The sequence below is a fragment of the Oryza brachyantha genome, chromosome 2 (assembly GCF_000231095.2).
Source record: "Oryza brachyantha chromosome 2, ObraRS2, whole genome shotgun sequence".
Lineage (NCBI taxonomy): Eukaryota > Viridiplantae > Streptophyta > Magnoliopsida > Poales > Poaceae > Oryza > Oryza brachyantha.
Window position 1 is genome coordinate 10,519,527 of NC_023164.2, and position 22,240 is coordinate 10,541,766.

Here is a 22,240-nt window from a genome sequence, read left to right on the forward strand (position 1 = left end):
CAAGCCCATCGAACTTGTTTTCAAGTTTGCGCACCTCCTGTCGGTTGACTTGCATGTTTTCGTTAATGCAGGTCTATTCATTCATGACCTAATTGACTACTAGTTGGGAGTCCCCATGAACAAGTAGCCGCCTAATCCCGATGGATATAGCTAACCGAAGCCCGTGGATGAGTGCTTCGTACACGGGTATGTTGTGTGAGGCCGGAAGTGGATTTGGAACACTTATTTGAACTTCACGCCATTGGGCGATATGAGTACCACTCTAGCCCCAGCCCCCGACATCCGTAGGGAGCCGTCGAAGTAGATCGTCCAGTGCGGTAGCTCTCCCGATGTGGTCTCCAATTACACGTCAGTCCACTCGGCCACAAAGTCAGCAAGTGTCTGTGACTTGATTGTGGTTCGGGGCTTGAAGATGATGTCGTATGGAATCATTTCCAATGCCCACTTTGCGATGCGGCCCTGCACCTCCTTGTTGTGCAGGATGTCGTCGAGTGGATACAATGTGACAACCGAAACTGGGTGAGCTTGGAAATAGTGGACTAGTTTTCTTACCATGATGAGGACGTCATAGAGCAGCTTCTGAACCTAGGGGTATTTCAGCTTGGACTCCCCGAGTACTTCACTAACGAAGTAGACCGGTCGTTGTACCATTTGGGCATGTCCATCCTCCTGACGCTCGACCACAAGGATCCTGCTGGCGACTTGTTCGGTGGCCAAGACATAGAGTAAGAGTGGTTCACAAGGGTTTGGCGAAGCTAGCACGGGGGGAGAGGTTAAATATTTCTTGAAGTCATCAAAGGCCTCTTGATCTTCTAGCGTCCATCACTATGTAAGAAAGCGTCTTTAGTGACACTTCATAACTCAATTCAGTGACACATTTTTTCCGCGTCACTAAATTGATACAATGTGACAACCGAAACTGGGTGAGCCTGGAAATAGTGGACTAGTTTTCTTACCATGATGAGGACATCATAGAGCAGCTTCTGGACTTAGGGGTATTTCAGCTTGGACTTCCCGAGTACTTCACTAACGAAGTAGACCGGTCGTTGTACCATTTGAGCATGTCCATCCTCCTGACGCTCGACCACAAGGATCGTGCTGGCGACTTGTTCGGTGGCCAAGACGTAGAGTATGAGTGGTTCACAAGGGTTTGGCGAAGCTAGCACGGGGGGAGAGGTTAAATATTTCTTGAAGTCATCAAAGGCCTCTTGATCTTCTAGCGTCCATCACTATGTAAGAAAGCGTCTTTAGTGACACTTCATAACTCAATTCAGTGACACGTTTTTTCCGCATCACTAAATTTACGTCACTAATGAAAAGTCATTAGTGACACGGTTTTTACGCGTCACTAATTACAGTAAAATTAGTGACGCTTCGAGACAAAATGCGTCATCAATGAGTTTTCAGCTTGATGACGTGTTTGGTCAGATGCGTCACCAATAAGTTCCCTAAGTTAGTGACGCTTCTCAAAACAGGTCACCAATAATTCTCCCTTGTAGTGACACCCTATTTTAAAACGTGTCGCTATTGTGGAGATCATCGGAGAGGCCTCTAATACTCAGGTTTAATATATAGATCAGCAATATGCAAACATCACAGGCACAAAATATAATTCATTTAACATCAGACACATCACAAGTAGGAACATGATTCATTTAACATCAATTTCATAGGTTTGCAAATCCGGAACACAACACATCCTAGGTTTGTAATTCAGAAACGTAAGCAAAGTGTGGAACATCAATCACAGGAATAAAAGCATCACAGTACACGAACATAAATAGTAGAGATATCAACTATCAGCTTCGAATCCTTGGGTTTTGGTAGTGGAACTCTCCTTTTTTATCGATCACTTGAGCCAACAAAAAAGAAGAGAGCTTTTCTCGAATATTGTCCAACGCATCTTCTCCAAGAGGATTCACCATCACCTTGAAATCCTGTTTTTTTTTGGAAAATATAAGTTAGAACCAGATAGCAGTAAATCAAAACCGACCCTGCAGTAAATCAAAACAGTGAACAAATAATGCAAGACTCATCTCACTGTTTAATTATGTCCCATGCATGTACTATTCCCCCTACAAAACTTTTTTCCCTTTAAAAATATAGTATTTTTGGTTAAATCATAGAGATTAAAAAGGTCATGAAACCTAGAGGACGTAATGGCAGAATGATCGCTGATGATAACAATTATTAAAAAAACTCATACTTTTGAATTAAAAGAATACTTGGTTGGATTTTTGTTCATAAGATCAAGATATATTTAGGATATATCACACATCGATCATCTTCATGTAATTGAATCAATTGTATGTTTAATAACCTAGGTATCTGCTATTGATCTCCATCTCTTTTAAGTGTGGTAGGATATATATGCACTCATAGGTGTGTCATTGTGGGAGGATATATATATATATTGCATTGACAGCATGCATATGCATTATTTGCAACTGGAAAATATATTTTTAAAGGCCTGATGGTTGGATTTTTTTCCCCTGCCAAGCCCGGCTGTGAGGAACCAACATGAAACTATATTTTGAATGCTTAATATAGTGGACATAGAAATCTAGCACAACTGGTCACACTATTCTACTTATCAAAATATTAATATCATGGCGGTGACATGTGTAGATCCAAATCATGCATAACTGATGTTTGTCTAATGAAATTAATATCACTTGTTGCTTGTAGTAAGAGTAATTAACTACCTTTAGCTATAGAATAATTAATCACTTTAATTCATCCGTTCTGAAACACAAGTCTTTTAGTTTATTTAGCAAATGCTAAAGGTGGTGAACAATTATTTTTTAATTACTTCAGTGGTTAATTTTTAAATTTTAAATTGATTAGTTTTTTCTAAGTATTTGATTGACTCTAAAATTAATAAAGATTCATTGACATTAATGCAAGAATGCTTATGCAATTAATCTAAGTATTTGTGGATGCTTACGGAATCATTGACATTAATCTAAGTATTTGTGGATGCTTATGCAATTCTCTTCTTAATCTAGGGAAGCTGGCTAGTAAGGAAAATATCACTCGTAAACACACCCTGCATTTAATCTCCAGGCATCAAACAAGTACAGATTTACCTCAAGTCGGGTAACATCTATTAATCCAAGTGCTAAGATCATATGGTGGGCTGTGTGGAAACCACATTCGTTACCAGGACGTTGTTGATGGCACTACAAAAGTATACAACAATGAAAATATAAGAGAACTAATTTAGTTCTGGAATAGAAACAAGAGGTTGATTAATAACTGAACTAATTTAGTTCTATACTGCAGCAAAGGAAACAAGAAATTCTATACTGAAGCTAAGAGAAAATTATACTGGAAATTGTCACATGAATGAACTTGCTCGTGTCCATCTTGTATGTTCTGGAGTATGTTAAAATGGCCCTATAAATTTAAAAGACTGGTTAGATTAATGCTAAACTATAGCTATCCAAACTCCAGAAATAGTTTAGAAGTTTCAAAGAAAGAAAATAACTCACTCATCCAAGACATCTTTGAGCAAGGTATGATCTCACGGTCTGGTCCTCTGAGAATCAAAATACAACACCTTTCCCCACTTTGGAATAAGTACGACTAGAAGCCAATGATCACCTGGATTATGCGCAAACATAATGAACTCCTTCTTCACAAAGCTTCGGAACGCCTTCCTTACATAATCCACCACGTAGGACTTGTCAGCCCTTATGGCGGATAATGTCATCACCTCAGGATCTAGAAAACCAACAGGCAAACCTTTCTCCTTGGTTTCCATAAGCATCAACCTACACAAGTACCCAAATAACAAAAGAAGATGCATAATGCAATGAAAAACCAATAAGATGCAAGAATAGTACATGGTAACTGATTGCAGGAGATTAGAGCATACAATGTGTAACAGCGAAGAATCGAGACATCAAGTGCATCAAAGTTTAGAAGTTCATATATGTCACCAAAACCAACATTGAAGACCTCTGGGTTTACAGAACGAAAAAAATGGTTACGCTTAAACAAAATCGGTATCCCATTCTTGAGCTTTGCCGATGGAATTTTCATGTAGTACTCATGGAGAGCAGCTGTCGCAGGACCCACACTCTCAAGTATAGCAGCTGTTAGCATTGGCTGCCCACGTATAAAATTTGGATTTGGCATGGTCCATGGTACCGTTGTTTCCTTAGGATGACTAAGTTCCTTGACAGCAACATCTCTTGGCTGATTTTTCTTCTCTAATCTGTCACATACTCACATGCAACCTTTTCTGAGTTTTTAGTGGGTTGGTTATCATTCTTCTGTGGGTGTGCCTTTTTCTTTTGTGAACTCTCCGTAGCAGTCCTCTTAAAGAAAGCACCTACTGCTGCAGCAAGGTTTTGTGGATTCTTCACACTCTGAGCATCGTCCTTTATTGACCTGGTTGAGGTAGCACCGGCAGATTCAGTGAGCCGGTTCCTGCACACAGGAGCAGTCTTTTACAACAGCAACATCAGATATGCCCTTGTGTGCTTCTGGAGCCTTGGGTTGTGACACACTTTGAGAAGGTCGACCATCCATTGCCACATGTATCAATATAACACCAGTCCTCCACTGAATTCTTTTATTGACAGCTTGACCAAGTGTTATAGTCTCATCATTTGGCAGGGGCTGAAGCACATGGTCACAAACTTAGGGTGCACAAACTCAACTTTGACCACTGCATACCCATCGAGAATAGGGACTGTATGTAGTACAGTTTGCTGCGGATATACCTGGCCCCAAGCAACTTCAATTCGATGACCTCCAATGTAAGTAATGAGAGAACAAGATGTAGGCTCAGTCAGCTTATCAATAGAATCAACGAGAGGACTTGGGATACGATCTTCATCTACATTGTTATCAAACTCCCTCTGTTCCTTATCCACATCATACTCCAACTCCATCTGAGCCTGCAGTGGATCATTTGCTGCATTTTCGTCCAGATGCAGGGCTTGGGTTCCTAGATATTTGTTTTAGTTGGAATCCTTGAGATTCAAAGAATGATATGATATCACGTGCCACTTCAACCTTGAGCTCATTCTTAATAGCTACCAACTCATCATCTGAAATTATTCTTCTCCTCTTCTTGTATAGATTAGCGAATTCTGGCCATGCATGCTTCCAGCCCCTGTAGCTGGACACACCACGCACACAACCTGGTTGTTCGGGGCCCAAACATGCAGTTAGCAAGTCATTTTCTCTAACCCAAGAAACCCCTGAAGATTTGGCAGATGCATACTTCTCTTTAATATCTTCTGACACTTTCTTAGTGGCACGTTTTGACCACCTAATCTGAGCAACACCATCTACCACTTCAAGTTTACTCCTTCCTCGTAAAAAATTCCTGCACCGATCATCAGGGTACTGCTGCCATGGATTCTCAATTCCTTCACTAGTTAATAGACTATCCTCTGCCTCCCATTGTGCAATTTTCCCATCATACCCAGCTGGACCCATGTTGTGGTCATGCACGTTCTTTTCTCGAAGCCTCTTGTACCTTTCACTGTCTTCTATGGACTCCTCAGATAGCTTCCATTGCGCAAACTCATTCCAGTCTTCTGGCTCTATATACGGGTGCTTATCGAATGGCTGCAGTCCTTTTGCAACAAATTTACACACAAGGTTGCTTTTGTGCGTCGTCCAAGCCCTGGCTGTTGTTTTCATGACTTGTTTAAACCCCAAAGCCTTCATCTCTGGTGGAAACTCCAAATACGGCAAGACATGCTTATCAAACAATTTCCACTTCTCTTGATGGCTGAGGGACTTAAAAGATGGCATAACTAGGGAGAGCTTTTCTCTTGCAATGAGACCTGCAACCCTCTTCAACCTCAATTGTTGCCTCCTTACTATGGGCATGCCAGCTCCATCAATTTCTATGACTGTTATCTTATCAGCTGGCCATCTTGTTCTTGTCCTTGGTCTTCAGACTCGACGAGTAGTTGTAGGTGGCTGCTGTTCTTCATGTTCCTCATCAGACTCCTAAAAATCGTGGGATTCTAAGACACCATAAAGCACAAAGTCACAACATCACAAAAACATGAGTAAACTGACCATTTTGTTAGGCCAGGAAATGATAAACAAGCTCCCCTTTTGCTGCACACAATTGAGTCCCAAAAATGCTATACAATTCCTCTATTCCTGCACACAGCGAGTAGTATAGGATTAATGAACCAGCTTTCGGAACTTCAGTATTGCAAGGTAAAAAGATAAAACAAAACTTGACAGATTAATAATTCAGAGGGGGAGTTGCTCCTCTGCTGTAGAGTAATATACTATTTCTGACTTTGTTTCTTAATTTCTAACTTTGTTTCTTAATTTCTTTCAGAGCCTTTTGTACACATTGAACTCATTTTTATTATTGAAATTTACACATTTATTGTTGAGGACTACACCTACAGCTTTGCATAAAAATTAGGCAACAACATCAAGGTTGATATTATAGGCTTAACCAAAAATTGACAAAGGGCATAATAATCAGGTTGATTTCTAATTGTTAATGTAAGGTAAGTGTCAGGGCATAGTAGTCAGGTTATGCAAGGAATAGTCTGGCAGTACCTGGTTGTGTGGACGAGGACGGAGGCAGGATCCGTCGGTTGTGGACGGCGGAGCTAGGATCCAGTGGAGGCGATACCCGGTGGTGAGGACGATGACGGAGGCGGGATCCGGCGGTTGTTGACGGCGGAGCTGGGATCCAATGGAGGCCGTACCCGGTACCTTATCTCCTCAACCAAGTGAAGAATGAGGTGTTCGGATACATCAAAGAATGATGGTGGGAAATACACCTCAAGGAGACACATCGTCTCGAACAAGTTCTTTTCCATATCATCAAGTGATTTCTCATCAATTACCTTCTTAGATATTGCATTAAAGAAGAAGCATAGGCTCATGATAGCCATTCGTACTTTTTCTGACAATATGTTCCTGATACCAACAGCAAGCATTGTGGTCAGCATGACATCTCTGTCATGAGCCATCATGGGGATAAATTTGTTCTCCTTCGGATGTACAAGTTTTCGGATGTTTGATGAATAGCCAAAAGGAACATTAACAGTACGAAAGAAGTCACATAACTCCTGCTTCTCTTCCTTGGTTAGATTTATGGCAGATGCCGGTAGATTGTTACCAGTACCATTTCTATGAAGCTCAAATCTTATGCCCATGTCTTCCAAGTCTGCTCGTCCTTTCTCATGATCCTTGGTTTTATTCTTGACGTTCATAAGTGTAGCAAGTAAGCTACCACAAACATTTTTTTTCACATGCATAGCATCAATTGAGTGACGGATGGCTAAGACTTTCCAATAAGGTAGCTCCCATAGGATTGACTTCTTTTTCCACCTGATTTCTAGATCATTTGTATCACGCTTTCGCTTTCCAAGGATAGTGCTTTCCTTCCCATGTGCTGCAGGGAGATCCTTCACCTGGTTGTAGACTTCTCCACTAAAATGCCTTGGAGCAGATGCTTTCTCCCTTGTGCCATCAAATTGATGGTTCATGCCTCGGTATGGATGGGACTGGTGAAGAAAACGTCGATTCCTTAGGTACACCCTTTTCTTAGAGTTATTGAGCCAAATTGTCTCTGTGTCGTCTAAGTAATGGGGGCAATCTTTTTCCCCTTTACCAGACACAGAACAACCACCCGGTAAATCAGTGATAGTGCACAATAGCATGCCATATAGTGTGAATGGTGCTTTTCGGTTCCCATCGTAGACCTCAACACCTGGTGACCACAAAGTTTTCAGATCATCTACAAGGGGTCTCAAATACACATCGATATCATTGCCAGGTTGTTGCGGGCCTGAGATGAGAATGGACATCATCATGTACTTCCTCTTGTTACAAAGCCAGGGTGGAAGATTGTAGATTGATAGCAACACTGGCCACACACTATGCGAGCTACTCATCTGGCCAAATGGGTTCATCCCATCCGTGCTTAGTGTGAACCGAAGATTCCTTTCATCATCTGCAAACTCAACATATGTGTGATCAATGACGTGCCACTATGCTGAATCTGCTGGGTGACATAAATAATCATCTTTCTTCCGTGTCTTGTGCCAACACAACAGTTGTGCATCCTTGCTTGATGCAAACAACCACTTCAAACGAGGTATTATTGGAAAATACCATGTGACCTTCTGAGGAACTCCATGCCTCCTTTTCTTGTCACCCCCGTCATTTCTTCGTTTGAATCGAGGAGTTCCACACTCGGGACATTCAGTTAGATTTGCATTGTCGCCACGGAACAAGATGCAATCATTCTTACAAGCATGTATTTTTTCAACCTCCATTCCTAAAGGGCAAATATTCTTCTTGGCCTCGTAGGTGGTCTCAGGTATCTCATTACATTTCGGTAGCATGTCCTTTAACAGATCTAACAAATCCTTGAAGCATCGATCTGTTAGAAATGGGTAGCCTTCAGCTGAAGAAGCTTAAGTCATGTGAAGAGTTTTGTGTACTTTTCTTTACAACCGGGATATAGAGGGGTTTTCATATCTGTCACCAACCTTTTCAATTTCTCAAATTCCGTATTGGTATACCCATCATACCCCATGGCATCACGGACCATCTCCTCAAGCTGGTTAGCTACATGTACATAATTATCACCAATATCATCTAGGTCATCCTCATTGACATCATGCTCGGTTGTCTGATTGTCATTGAGTGCTTCACCATCTTGACTGCCCGAAAATCTTTCCTCACCATCCTGACCCACACTTTGTTGATGGCTAGAGATCCCTTGACCCGTATGATCGGCTGCCAAGTCTCGATCATTGAAGCCTTCCTCTCCATGCTTGTTCCAACATTTATAGTCGTGCATGAAACCTCGAATGATTAAATGAGCATGGACATCAACTGAACTTGAGAACTTTCTCATGTTCTCACAATCAATGCATGGACAACATATGGCAGATTTCTGCTGCATTGACATATCTACCTCTGATGCGACAATGAATGACCTCAGACCTGCTAGATACTCATCACAAGTCCAGTTCTGAAGATACATCCACCTCCGGTCCGCCATCTCCATAGTTAAGAAAGAAATTAATAAAAATCCAAACTTAATTTGAAAATAGTGATCCTCTTAGAAACTGATTGTATTCTCAGAGGACCACTATTGACTGCTGCTCATGGAAATAAAACCATTATAACCATTATAACGAAAGAAACGACAGCCATTGACAAACTCTAATTGCAGCATTTTGTCGAACAGGTTATAGACGCTAGAGTAATTCATCATTGCAGCATAAAAGAAATGAGTGAAGGGATTGGAAGCTCACCATGACCAACAGAATGCTATCAAGGACAAACAGGAAGGAGCGCAGCAGCAACTCGGTGTCCACGCCTCACTGAAAGAGGTTGGCGCCACAGGGGGAGGTGGAGGCGGCGCGGCCGGCAGTGCGAGGCAGATCGAGGCGGCGTGGGGACCGACAGCCGGCGCAGGCGAGGTGGAGGCACAGGCCAGCGTAGGTGCAGGCGAGAACATCGACGGTCGGCGCAGGCGACGGCAGACATGGCGAGGTGAGCCGGACGGCGCAGGCGGGGGCAAACCGGCATAGGCATCGGGGCGCGGCCGACGGCCGGCGCAGGCGAGGCGGAGGCGCAGGCGCAGGCGAGGCGAGCTGGACGGCGCGGGCGCAGGCGATGTGGCCATCGGCGCCGGCGAAGGCGATGTGGCCGTCGGCCCAGGCGGAGGCGATGCAGATGCACATGCGTGTGTATGCACAGGCGGAAGCTTTCTTGTTTTCTTGTTTTTTCTTTTGTTTTCTATTAGTGCATTTCTGTTATTACTTGAGAAGGTACTTAGTAACGTGCTCTATATCAAGAGTCACCAATCACTTACCCAACATAATGGTGACCCATTTGATTCAAAAACGTCACCATTGTTTTTTTTATGCGGTGATGCGTCTACTTAAAACGGGTCAGTATAGTGACGCGTCTTGTTCAGAAGGGTCACCAATACGGTGTCATTAGTGACGTGTCTAGATTAGACATCAAGATTAATGACACGTCCAAACAAAACGCGTCACCGTTAAGCGCATAGTGACCGTTTCATAACTAACAGCTCACTAATTTAGGTGTGATTTTTGTGCCTTTTTTACATAGTGCATGTGAAGTGGTCGGTCTTCTTCAATCGCTTGAAGAAAGGCATCCCTCATATGCCGAGTTGTGATACACACCGACTGAGGGCTGCCATGTTGAGTATGGCTTGGATTTTCTCTGGATTTGCTTCAATGCCTCGTTGGGAAACGATGAAACCGAGGAGCATTCGAAGGGGACGCCAAACACACACTTCTCGGGATTTAGTTTCATCATGTGTCGTCAAAGGTTTTTGAAAGTTTCCTGCAGATCGTCCAGGAGATCGTCCTTCTTTCTCAACTTGATGACCACGTCGTCGATGTAAGCCTCTACATTACGCCTAATCAAATCGTGGAGGCAACCTTGGATCATTCATTGATAGGTTGCTTCGACATTTTTCAGACCAGACGACATTGTGACGTAGCAGTATGCGTCGAATGGTGTGATGAAGGCGGTTGTCATTTGATCCGACTTCCTTAGACTGATCTGATGATAACCCAAGTAGCAATCGAGGAAGCTGAGTAATGCACAGTCAGCCGTTGAGTCTAGGACTTGGTCGATGCGTGGAAGACCAAACGGATCCTTAGGGCATGCCGTATAATCCAGGCACATTCGCCATTTATTGTTTTTCTTTTTGACCAAGACAGGATTTGCCAACCAGTCGGGTATTTAACTTCTTTGATGTAGCCAACCACAAGTAGCTTGGTCAATTCCTCCTTGATCGCGTCCTTCCTGTCCTGTGCGAAGCAGCAAAAACATTGTTTGATTGGCTTAGCATCGTCTTTGACATTCAAGGAGTGCTCAATCACTTCCCTAGGAACCTCTGCCATATCAGATGGTTTCCAAGCAAAAATATCTTTATTATTTTGAAGGAAAGTGATGAGCACGAGTTCCTATTTAGGATCTAATTGGGTTCCTATGAATGTAAATTTAGAGGGGTCGGCCAGGTTTACAGAAATCTGCTTCTTATCGTTGGAGGTGATGTTAAGGTCCGTATAATCTAGGCACATTCGCCATTTGTTGTTTTTCTTTTTGACCAAGACAGGATTTGCCAACCAGTCGGGTATTTAACTTCTTTGATGTAGCCAATCACAAGTAGCTTGGTCAATTCCTCCTTGATCGCGTCCTTCCTATCCGGTGCGAAGCAGCAAAAACGTTGTTTGATTGGCTTAGCGTCGTCTTTGACATTCAAGGAGTGCTCAATCACTTCCCTAGGAACCCCTGCCATATCAGATGGTTTCCAAGCAAAAATATGTTTATTATTTTGAAGGAAAGTGATGAGCACGAGTTTCTATTTAGGATCTAATTGGGTTCCTATGAATGTAAATTTAGAGGGGTCAGCCAGGTCGAGAGGAATCTGCTTCTTATCGTTGGAGGTGATCTTTGGAGTCTTTTTGGACGGCAAGTCATCATCCTCTGCTTTGCGAGTCGATTCTTCACATATCTGCTCTTGGCCGGCTTTCTCCTCAGCGTGCTGGGTGATCTCTCAGCTCTCCACTTGCCTGATGTCGCTGTGTAGAGTGATGACTCAGTGGGGCTCTGGCATCCTGACCATGAGGTACGTATAGTTTGGGATACCCTTGAGCTTCGCCAGCTTAGGCCTACTGATGATGGCATGGTACGCTGTCTCGAAATCGGTGACTTCAAAACTGATGGTCTTCGTCCGATAGTTGTCCTTTGTACCAAAGGTTACCGAAAGAGTGATTTGCTTGAGTGGTGTTGCCGACAGCCCAGGAAAGACCCTGTGGAAGGGTGCTTTTCTGGGGCATAGCTCAAACCTCGGGATCTTCATGTCGTCCAACGTCTTGACGAAGACGATGTTGAGGGCGCTTCCACCGACGATGAGCACCAACTTTAGCTTGACGCTCTTGATGACTAGGGCCAATACCAGTGGGTACCACCCCGCATGAGCCACTCAGTCAGGATGATCGGAGCGGTCGAACATGATCGGGACTTCCGACCAACGTAGGTACTGGAGGACGTCCACCATTATGGTGTTTATCTCCCTTGACATGAGCTTCTGCTTGCGCTTCAACTCGTAGGCGAGTGGCCACCGAAGATGTGGTTTAACTCGGCTTGCACATCCTGGAAGTCGTAGTCTTTCTTATCGGCATGCTTGGTCTTGCTGGACCTGGGCGCTCCCGACTAGCCTTTGGCTACCTATTCTGCATAGTGATGCATGACAAAGCAGTCGTTGGCTAGGTGGGACGACTTCAGGTGCAACGTGGGCAATCCCTTTGCCAATGTCCATGCTTCTTGCAAAATTTGCGGTATGGGTTCCGATCAGAGGGATCAGATGAAGTAGAACCATTGTTTACTTCTTTCTTTTGAGAATTTTCGGTGTTCCTCCTCTTGTTGCTGGAGCCACCTCCTTCGTGCATCTTTCTTTTGCATTTGTTAGAAGCATTAGCGAGGTTGAGCTGATCTAGAAACATCTGCTTTTCAACTTTCTGACGCTCTTCCTACTCCGCTGAATGTGAGATGAGTTTGCTATGGTCCATTTATCTTTCTGAGTATTGTAATTAATCTTAAAAGGTTCATAGTCAGGACCCAGGGAGCTCATAATAAAATGCCCCAAAAAATCATCTAAAATGAACATATCCAAAGACTTAAATTGATGTGCCATATGAGTCATCTCCATTACCTGCTTTCTAATACCACCTGTGCCATCATAGTTACTGGTGATCATTTTTTAGATTAATGTACTGGCATAAGCTTTAGATGAAGATTTGAATTTCTCTTCAATATTAGCCATGTACGTTTTTGCATCTTCACGGTCAGCTATCCCTCCAATAATTCCAAGAGCGATATTGCTCTTAATATATGTCACACCCTGAGTTTTACTCTAGCCAAGAATTAATTAAATAATGTATTAAAAATAATTTGTTAATTAAAGTTTAGGAGAAAACCCAGTGTAAATTTAATTAAACTAATTGGAAGCTTTTCGGAATGTTCTAAAATGTCCCAAAAGTGTTTTAAATAATTAACAGGATATATAATTGAATTGCAGTCAATAAAATTTGCTCTAATAAACTTAATAAAAATTGGCAAAATTGGAGGCAATTTATTTTTTTCCCTCCTTCCTTTTTCCTTTCTTTTTCCCTTCTTTCTTTTTCTCTTTTCCCTTTTCTTGTTCTCTTTTTTCTTTTTTTTCCACCCTGCCCTCCAGGCCGAGAACGATCTCCTCCCCCCCGGTCTCCTCTCTCCTCTCTCCCTGACAGGTCGGACCCAAGGGCCCACCTGTCATCCCCAACCTCCAGCTACCGCCCACGCCCATGTCGCCTCTGCCTCGTCCACACCGCTGTTGCGCCACGCCGCGCCACCGGCCTCCCTCCGTCGCTACCGCCCCGTTGCGCCATGTTCCTGGCCGCGTCGTGCTTGTGTCGCCAGCCGCGCCTCACCGAGCCGCATTGGCCATGTCATGACGCCACGCCTCGACGCGGCTGTCCTCCGCCGCTGCCGCTGTGCCGCGATTCCCACGCCGCGTCCACTCGCCGCCTCTATCGCGCCGTGCCCTGGCACCGAGCCGCGCTGCCGCTAAGTTGTTCATGTGGCCTATGATAAAAATAATTATAAAAAACATAGTGTAATTCAGAAAAAAATGCTTACTCGCTAAGTTGTTCATGTGGCCTCTGATATTTGATATCAAATTCCGATAGCTTTATCGTTGACCGTTTAGCACAATCTAAGAATGCAGTGATAAAATTTTGTACCTATGCAAATAAGATGTTGGGAAAAAATATATTAATAATGTATGTTTGATGTTATGATTTCAAAAACACGTGGGTACGGGTTCACACACAAAAAAAGAAAAACTGACAATTTTGGTCTTGATGGCCGTATGAAATGAATGTTGTTCTGTATGCAGTGAATCAATGAAAACAAAATTCCTGTCCTTGAGGTCAACAGTGAATAAAAACCAATGATCTTCACACAGAATAGGGAAATGAATCTGTTGAAAAAATAATAATATCAGTATTGATCAGACCCCATTTTTGTTTAAAAACATAACCATGCTTGTACAGGAAAAACATTTTAGGAAACATAGAAAATGTAAAAGGATTAGAAAAAAAATGGATCATACCATTTCACATGATTGCAGTGACCTAACTTTATGGGCTTGCTGAAATTCATACTTCACATCGGCTGATTTAAAATCTTTTTCACTCTTCATGAAATGACTCTAATAAAAAGAAAGAATAAAATGATAAGACAATTACATAACAGAATATTAAAAAATACCAGAAACAAAACAAGGAAAATGGAATAACAAGTGCACAAAAGCATTTGATACTTACTCCAACGGTATTGAAAAAGTAATGCTTCTTTGAGTTGGAAGGGTGATTATCCAGGAAAAGTAGCCGACAAAAACAATTTATTACAAAGTTGTCAACTTTTCCTTCTGCCTTGAAAGAATATCCTAGACAAGAGTATGTGACATATGGGAACCCTTCATGATTTAGTCTAATAGCCTTCAAGCTGCACAAAATGCAAAAAAAGTGTACCCGAAAAGTTTATACAGAAAAAAAGAAATGCACACAAGCAGAAAGTACAAGTTTGCATACATGAAAAGAGTAATTACCTACTGTATTGGCCCTTTGACATAGCAATGACAGCATCGTAGTGGGACTTCTCAGTTCTAGAAACGAAGAAATTTCTGTTGCCACTATATATGGATGTGTGGTGAATTTGCTGCCCATTACTTGCCTCCTTTTCCCATGAGGTGGCATCTTACATGTTGATGATCCATTAGTTCCACCACTGTTCACTTAATGCATGACATTAAGATTCAAGGGTTGAAGTGGTTGATTGGGTGTCAGGTCATTTGGTCCAAGCTGAGCGATTGGAATGTTTCTAACAAAATTGAAATTTTGTCCATCACATCTATTCTTGTTGTAAAGATTTTCAACTGCAATGCAAACATCAATGCATTTCCTGTCATAGCTCTCGCTAGATAAAGCTGATGCATCAGGGGAGACCTATAAAAAAATATTTAAGTTAGTATGTATAAACAAATTTGAACATAAGAACAATGGAAAAAAAATGGGATTATCAATAAAACAATTTGTCTAAAAAAGTTGTGAATCCTAATTTTTTTGACATGTAATTGAAAAGAAACTAAAACTTGAAATTGGATAGTGCCCATCTAAAACAAACATACCAAAATCCGTGTAAGAAACAAATTTATCACATACCTAACTAACATAAAACCCAAAAGACCCCTGCACCTGAAACCATCATGTGCCCATTTAATTGTGATTGTGGTCCTTACAGTGTATAGTTTTAGTAGTGTTGCATACAAAGAATAGTACGGTGAAAATGCTATGCTGCAAAAATTATATTGATATGCAAATGTGCGTTGCTGAGTATTAGTATATTTCTGACCAATGTCCTGAGGTGAATGTGGAATAAAAGAATAATATGCATATGGTCAAAAAACTATATATTAGATAAAAAAACAATCAGCTAGAGAAAAGGCAAAACTAAAGAATATTGTTACCAGATCAATAACTTCCTTGTTGGAAACAATAGTTGGTGTCATTGTCTTGTCAACTAAAATAGATTTGTTGGTCTTATGTGTTCCCTAGCAAATAAAAACAAAATGTTATGTTACATTGAAGATAAAAAAATCTTTTGAAAATAACTATTAAAATGAATAACCGGGCATGCCTTGATAAGCAGACGTGGAGTCGATAGAACTTGACACTCTTGTGATGGTGGTCTATTAGCATTTCCAGGTGGGGTGTGTGAGTCTTCATCATGCTCTGGACTGTCTGTATCATCTATACCGAGGGAAAATGACGGTGGTTCTAGTAATGCCGAGTTGTTTGGTACATAATGGCATATGGATGTGTGCACATGGTCATCAGATTTGCCTTGGGGTGGATTCACTAAAATATAATTTATTGGAAGAAGTATGGAAAAAACATATTAGGAAAAAAGTCGTGTGTGAAAAGGTTCGTTAAAAAAAGGGTTTGGGTTAAACTTGAAAAACATACCTGTTGTTGATGGGCATGCAGGGGAAATAGTTATGTTCCTCTGGGTACAATCAATTATAAACTCTAAACAGAAAAAACATAAACAAATAAAAGAAATTATAATGAGAGATAAAAAGTAAAAAACTAATGAATATAAAATATATAGTGTTTTAGATGGAGAAAACCTTGTGAATCACTGTTTGGTTGGATTTGCTTTTTTTTGGCTTGTAGGTGTTGAATGGGGTCTTGACAAACAGAGTGTGTTGTAGGTACTTCAGTGTGGGGAGTGTGATGTGCAAGTGTCTGATCTTGTCTTGGTTGAGAGGTTGCAGAACCTATGGTTTATTTTAGGTTCAATGACAAATACTTTTCAAAAAATAAAAAAAGAGTGAAACTAACAACACGCTAAAAATAGAGCATGTGCAGGGATAAAAAACTTTATATAATCTTAAGTGGGGTCACCTCTATTCTCTTGAGCTTGTTGTTCTTGAATATGATCTCGATAAGTAGAGGATGAAAGTATTACTTGAAGTTTTCCATTTGGAGGTGATTGGCCTTGAGGACAAAACGGTGTTGAGAGGGCTCCCACTGGACTTGGTGACTTGCCATATACTGGTGTGCGAGTGCGCCTGGTTTGGGAGCTTGCAGACACTATAATGATTTGATAACAAAAAAATAATGACAAAATTATAATTAAACAAATTAGTGAAATAATTTGCTTGAACAACATATAGGTTTAGTGTAAACCATGTAAATCAGGAATTGGGTTGGGGTGATTTTCTTTGACTCGTAGTTTTTGAATAAGGCCAATGACATCAAGTTTAGCATCTGGTTCAGATAGAAGGTTGTTGTCATCAGGTGTGCAATCCCACCTAGGTTTGGAACTTGAAGAACCTAAGGTGTTCCTTTCGTTATCGATTGATTTTCTTCTCTTGTCAAACACTAAATTTTCTGAAAAAGCAAAAAGTAAACATAACTATTATATATTAGAAATTAGTCTAAAATTGGTCTGTTGTTCTGTCCCTTTTTTTCCTTTTAAACATGGCCATCTGATAAACTAAAAATGAGATGATTGTTTATCTCTATTAAAAAGAGACATGGCAAGTGACTCTTAATCAGTTCCGAGAAAAACAAGACAATTGTTTATTCACAGACAACATTTTTTTACTAAAAAGGTGTCGATATTCTACATGTGCTCCAGAAAAAAAATCTCCAATAAAAACCCTTAAAGCGTGCAATAGATTGATCTCTAGCTTCTTCTCTTAAACATGAAGATGTTAGTCATTAAAAAAGAAAAAAAATGGCATGTAGTTTATGCTCCTGCTCCTGGTAGAAGCCGAAAAAATTTCACAAGAGTTTCTGTTACTCCTATTAGTATAAACTAAAATTGAACATGACAATCATTTTAGTTTATGGTCACTGAACTCACATCTGCGAATAGAAGTTTCATTTCAAAATCAAGATTGCTACAATAAAAAATGCCATAGGAAGAGGTGACAGAACAGGTTAAAAATGGCGAAATGATGATAAAGCATATATATTCAGATTCAAACAGAGTATACAAAGCTGTAGATGATGTTAGCTTTTGTGTAACTTCATCCATTATGGGTGACAAGCCTTGTGATCCAGAACTAGGCAGTTTTACAGTCTCTTCATCAAATTGTGTCACTGAGTTTGATTTTGAAAGAATTTTAGTGCCATTGTTAGATGTACAGCAGTGTGTGCTACCCTTAGGTGCAAGTTCACCTGCCTTTGAATCAACTTGATCTCTTGGAAAGTTTACAGGAGATGTTCTTCTTTTGCTTGGAAATAGATTGGATAAAACATGGGATAAATCCTGAAGGCTTGCTGTAAATCTTCTTGAATGTTCTTCATGGAAATGGTCGAGAGCAGAAGCTATCCCATCCTTTATCTAAAAAAACAAATGTAGTTCAGGTTTAACAAATAAAAATAGAAATGACATAACATGTTTTCTATAGTCCAAAAAAGCAGTTACAACATATGTCGTAGGAATCTAGGTAATAATTTGGGGCAAAAAATTGTGTTACTGCACTTCTTTAATGTTTCTTATTATCTTATATACATATAGCTCATGGGACTTTTAGCAGAAGTCCAATTGGATTAAAAATCTCCCTTGCAAGAAAAGACAACAAAATTCTAACAGGTGCTTGAACCTCTGTCTACTAATAAAAAGAAGCATGATTACGACATCAGTGTGCATTGTTACTAAAAAACCATGGCAAACACATAGATGAGGTCGAAAACAAAAATCACTGCTGAGCTCCTAGCTTAAGAAAACAATGATATAAAAGGTGTTTTGGAGGTCAGTTTTAACAATATTATAAAGTAAAGAACTAACAGATGTTTACAGCATCAAACGAGGGAGATGATGCATTCTGATCAACAATTGCTTTGAAATATGAACCAGGTCCGCCATGACACGCTGCTTCAGTGTCACACCCGGAGTTTTGTCCTAAGTCTAAAATCGTAAAAAGAAATTCGTAAATAACAATTGGCTTAATTAACTCAGGAAAAATCCCTCTAAAAGAAATTAATTCAATTAAATCGAGGCTCACAAATCGATTAACTGGATTTAAACTCAAATTGCAGAAGTATAAAATTTGGCCAAACAAGTTAATTTAAAACTCGGCAAAAGTGGGGCTTTCCTTTTTCCCTCCCTTTTCCTTTCTTTTTCCCTTCCTTCTCAAATTGGGCCGAAGTCCAATTTTCCTCCTCTCACTTTTTTCTTTTTTCTCCTTTTTCTTTTTCCCTTCCCAGGCCGGCCCAGCCGAGCCAGCCCACCTCTCCCCGCTCGGCCGGCCCAGCCGAGCCGGCCTTCCGCTCCTCTCCCACTCACGCGCGCCTCCTCCCGGCCGGGCCGCCTCGGCCCAGCTCGCTCGCCCGTGAAGTCCGTTGCCGCCTCCCTCCTCCCTCGCGCCACTGACAGGTGGGGCCCACCTGTCAGTGACTGAGCCCACGCCGCACCGCGCCGGCCGAGTCTGAGTCCGCCGCCGCGCCACAACCGCCGCCACCGCAACCGCCGCCGCCGAGTCCTCGCCGCGCCCGACTCGGTCTCCAACCTCCGTCCCACCCTAGCCGGCGCCGCCACCCTATAAATCCCCTCCCCGCCGCCGCGTCGCCGCTGTTTTCCCCCCTGCCACCAAGCCGCCGCTGTGCCCCGCCATTTGCCGCCTACGTGCGACCGCGCCCTCTACCGCCCGTCGTCGCCATCCAGCCGCGCCGTCACCTCCGCCTCGGCGTCGCCAACCCTCCTCCGGCTCCCGTCGCCGCCGGAGGGCACCCCGCGCCCTTCGCCACTCCTTCATCCTCTCCACCGCCGCACCTTGTCGCCTCGCCGCCGTCCGCCGATCTCATCACCGCACGTCGCTAGGCGCCGCTCGTCTGCGTCACCACCTTTGCCTCGATCTCGCCGACTCACCCGCACGGTCGCCGCTGCCGGTGAGTGTCTCCTTCCTCCTCCCCTCTCTCTTTTCCTTCCCGGCTGACCGCCACCGAGCCGCACGGCGTCGCCGGACGTGTGCGGAGCTCGTCGTCGCCGCCGCCCGCTGCTGTCGACGTCGCCTTCGCGACGCCGTCGTCAAGCCGCCGCCACCCGCGCCCGTCCGCGCCCACGCTCGTCGCTTGGTCGTCGTCGCCACGCCAGTCCATCGCCACCGCTTTGCCCGGCTGCGCCGCGTGCGCCGCCGCCTCGGTCGTGCGCCGCGCGCCGTCGCCGGATGTCGGTTGTCGCCGTCGCGCCGTCGTTGCCATGCCGCACGCCGTCGCCGTGCGCCGCCGCCGCCGCTGCTGCCGTCGGCCGAACCACTCTCCCCGCTCCCCTGCTCTCTCTCCCTCTGACCGACGGGTCCCACCCGTCAGCCGCCGCCGCGCCCCTCCACCCTCTCTCCTCCCTGGGTCCCACCTGTCAGCCTCTCCTCTCCCCTCTCTCCCACCGACAGGTGGCCCCCACCCGTCAGCGCCTCCTCTCTCCTCGCTGACGTCAGCAGCCCCATCAATTGCGCAATAATTGATTTAGAACTTTTCTGTTTAGTTAAAAACACAGATAATCTTCTAAAATTCATAAGTAATTCATCTAGTCTCCGTTTAGGTCCATTCAAATTTCATTAAATTCATAAAATTGTCAAGAATCCATTAAAAATACTTTCTTTTGCTGTTTCAGTAGAGTTTGTGCCTGTTTTATCTATTTTTGTGCTTTGTCGCTTAGATTCGGACCCCGCCGAAGAGCCGGTTTACTTCGAGATCGTCGCTGAAGTTCCCCAGGGGCCAGAGCAAGGCAAGTGGCACTCATCTTTGATCATATTGGACCCATTATTGCAAATTCCCTGCTTTTCTTTATTCAAATATGCATTGTTTTAAGTAAAGTATTTATGGTATTTATTTTTTCGGGTAAACCTTATTATTATGCCGTTGTTTATCCAACTTTATTCATGGCTGGACCAGGGGTAACTTGATTAGAGTTAGGCCTAGGTTAATGCTTAGCCGTGCTTAGAACAAATAGCTCATGGTATCACTTTTAATCATGCTTAGTTCTAAATAGCTGAGATATTGATTCATTACCCGGTTCGGGTTAATGTCAACTAAATATTGATAATGGTGGGCTGTGGGTGCATGGTTTTGAGAGTCGCACCCATGGCAACTAAGGACCGGTTCACGGGAAACCCTGGAAGTAATTAAGTGCTAACCACATGCCGAAATGGGTAAGGTGGGATTTGAAGCATGACTGCGAACTATTTGACGTACCGAGGCAAGGGTAGGCGTGATGGAGTATGGACGGACAATCGTGGTGTAACGAAAGCCTCTGCTGCTTCCGGATCTACCAAGGCACAAGAGAGGACTGCCCGACTTGGTGTAAAGGAGGGGGTGAAACCTGAAGTGTGGTGCGATTAAATAGGGAGGGTTATGTGACGGGTCCTATCACGGTCTCCTTTCCGGTATACCATGGTGGTATGTCGGCGCACGTTCAAGTGTAGTGGAGTTGTGTCTTGTGGGTACAGTAATGCACCTCTGATCAGAGTATAAACTATTCGAATAGCCGTGCCCACGGTTACGGGCGAACTCCCAGCTTCACTGTGATTAGTGAACCTTTAATAACTTGAGGAAACTGGTTTTCACTCGGAACTACTGCAGCGTGGTGTAACGTTGAGTAGTGGTTGGGCCTGTTGCAACGTGGTGTAACGTTGAACAGTGTTGTGGTACTTTACAACTGTTATTTACATATCCTTTACTATATTCAATTACCTTTATTCATTTTAATCTCTGTTATTTGTTTAACCGCTGCTTTAATGCAACTAACCCTAGCCTGCCCTTGATAATCCCTATGCATCATTCATTCCCCCTTTTCCGTGTTACTTGTTGAGTACGGTGGTTTGTACTCAGCCTTGCTTAACTTTCCCCACCAGAGCTAGAAGTCGAGTCCGATGGAGGTGCCTCTCAGGAGTGAGCTGATCTGCTGTTGAAGCTTTGCCTGTGGACAGGAGCCGTACCCGCTGGAGCTAGTCTATCTTTTCTTTCCGCTGCATTTCCGCTAGAATAAGTGTTATTTTCAGTTGTTTCTAAGAACGATGGTGATGTAATCAACATTGTCTTTTTGTGTACCCTGGCTGGTCCTGGATAGGGATTTTAATACACAATTAAGTTCATAAATTCGTGTGAGGAATTTCTGGGCGTGACAAGTTGGTATCAGAGCCTCCTTTGATCATAGGATCAGCCCAATGGAAACCCTAAGAGCCCTCTGCTTTTCATGTTTGTGCATAGTTTGTGAAAGTTAGAGTGTTTTGAAAATGGGTTAGTGCTTTTCAAAAGCGTGAGTGATTTAAAAAGACAAAACCCCTTTGGTTGAAAAGCGTGAGTAAATCGATTTACGGGTAAAACTTTATTTACTTTGTTTATTTTATGATTTATTTATCTTGAAACAAAATTTTGCATCTATTGATTCCAAATCCTTGTGTTCTTTAGATGGCTGACCACCCCTTGTACCACCGTGGAAACGGAATGGCTGGATTCGTGGCAGAGTTGGCAAGAGTCTCTTTCACGGAAGGATACCCCTATGAGCCGGAGTACACCACGATCCACCCTCTTGAAGGCGAGTTTCCCCATCGAGTCAGATTGGAGCTACACGGAATCCCCGGTTTCCTCCCTAACTTGGAAGCAGAAGGAGCCGGAGGCTC

General features: G+C 43.0%; 1 protein-coding gene across 3 annotated transcripts; it reads right to left on the reverse strand.

Annotated features, from left to right (window-relative positions):
• Positions 1-1,604: 1,604 nt before the first annotated feature.
• Positions 1,605-9,360, reverse strand: LOC102718982. 3 transcript variants are annotated; one of them, XM_040521017.1, is made up of 8 exons: positions 9,276-9,290; positions 6,556-9,019; positions 6,052-6,138; positions 3,881-5,979; positions 3,495-3,776; positions 3,332-3,399; positions 3,090-3,182; positions 1,605-1,937 (listed from the first exon to the last, which is right to left on the reverse strand). In XM_040521017.1, exon 2 carries the CDS (start codon positions 7,917-7,919, stop codon positions 6,609-6,611), a length of 1,311 nt encoding a protein of 436 aa, XP_040376951.1. In that variant the 5' UTR covers positions 7,920-9,019; positions 9,276-9,290; the 3' UTR covers positions 1,605-1,937; positions 3,090-3,182; positions 3,332-3,399; positions 3,495-3,776; positions 3,881-5,979; positions 6,052-6,138; positions 6,556-6,608. The 3 variants fall into 2 exon arrangements, 2 of the variants coding, with proteins under 2 accessions (XP_040376951.1, XP_040376952.1); XR_005811135.1 differs by lacking the exons at positions 3,881-5,979; positions 6,052-6,138; positions 6,556-9,019 and having other exon boundaries at positions 9,276-9,360.
• Between the last annotated feature and the right edge of the window lie 12,880 nt (positions 9,361-22,240).

Excerpts from the sequence above, each read along its gene's own strand:
- LOC102718982 (XM_040521017.1), bottom strand. The coding sequence starts at position 7,919 with ATGAACCCATTTGGCCAGATGAGTAGCTCGCATAGTGTGTGGCCAGTG.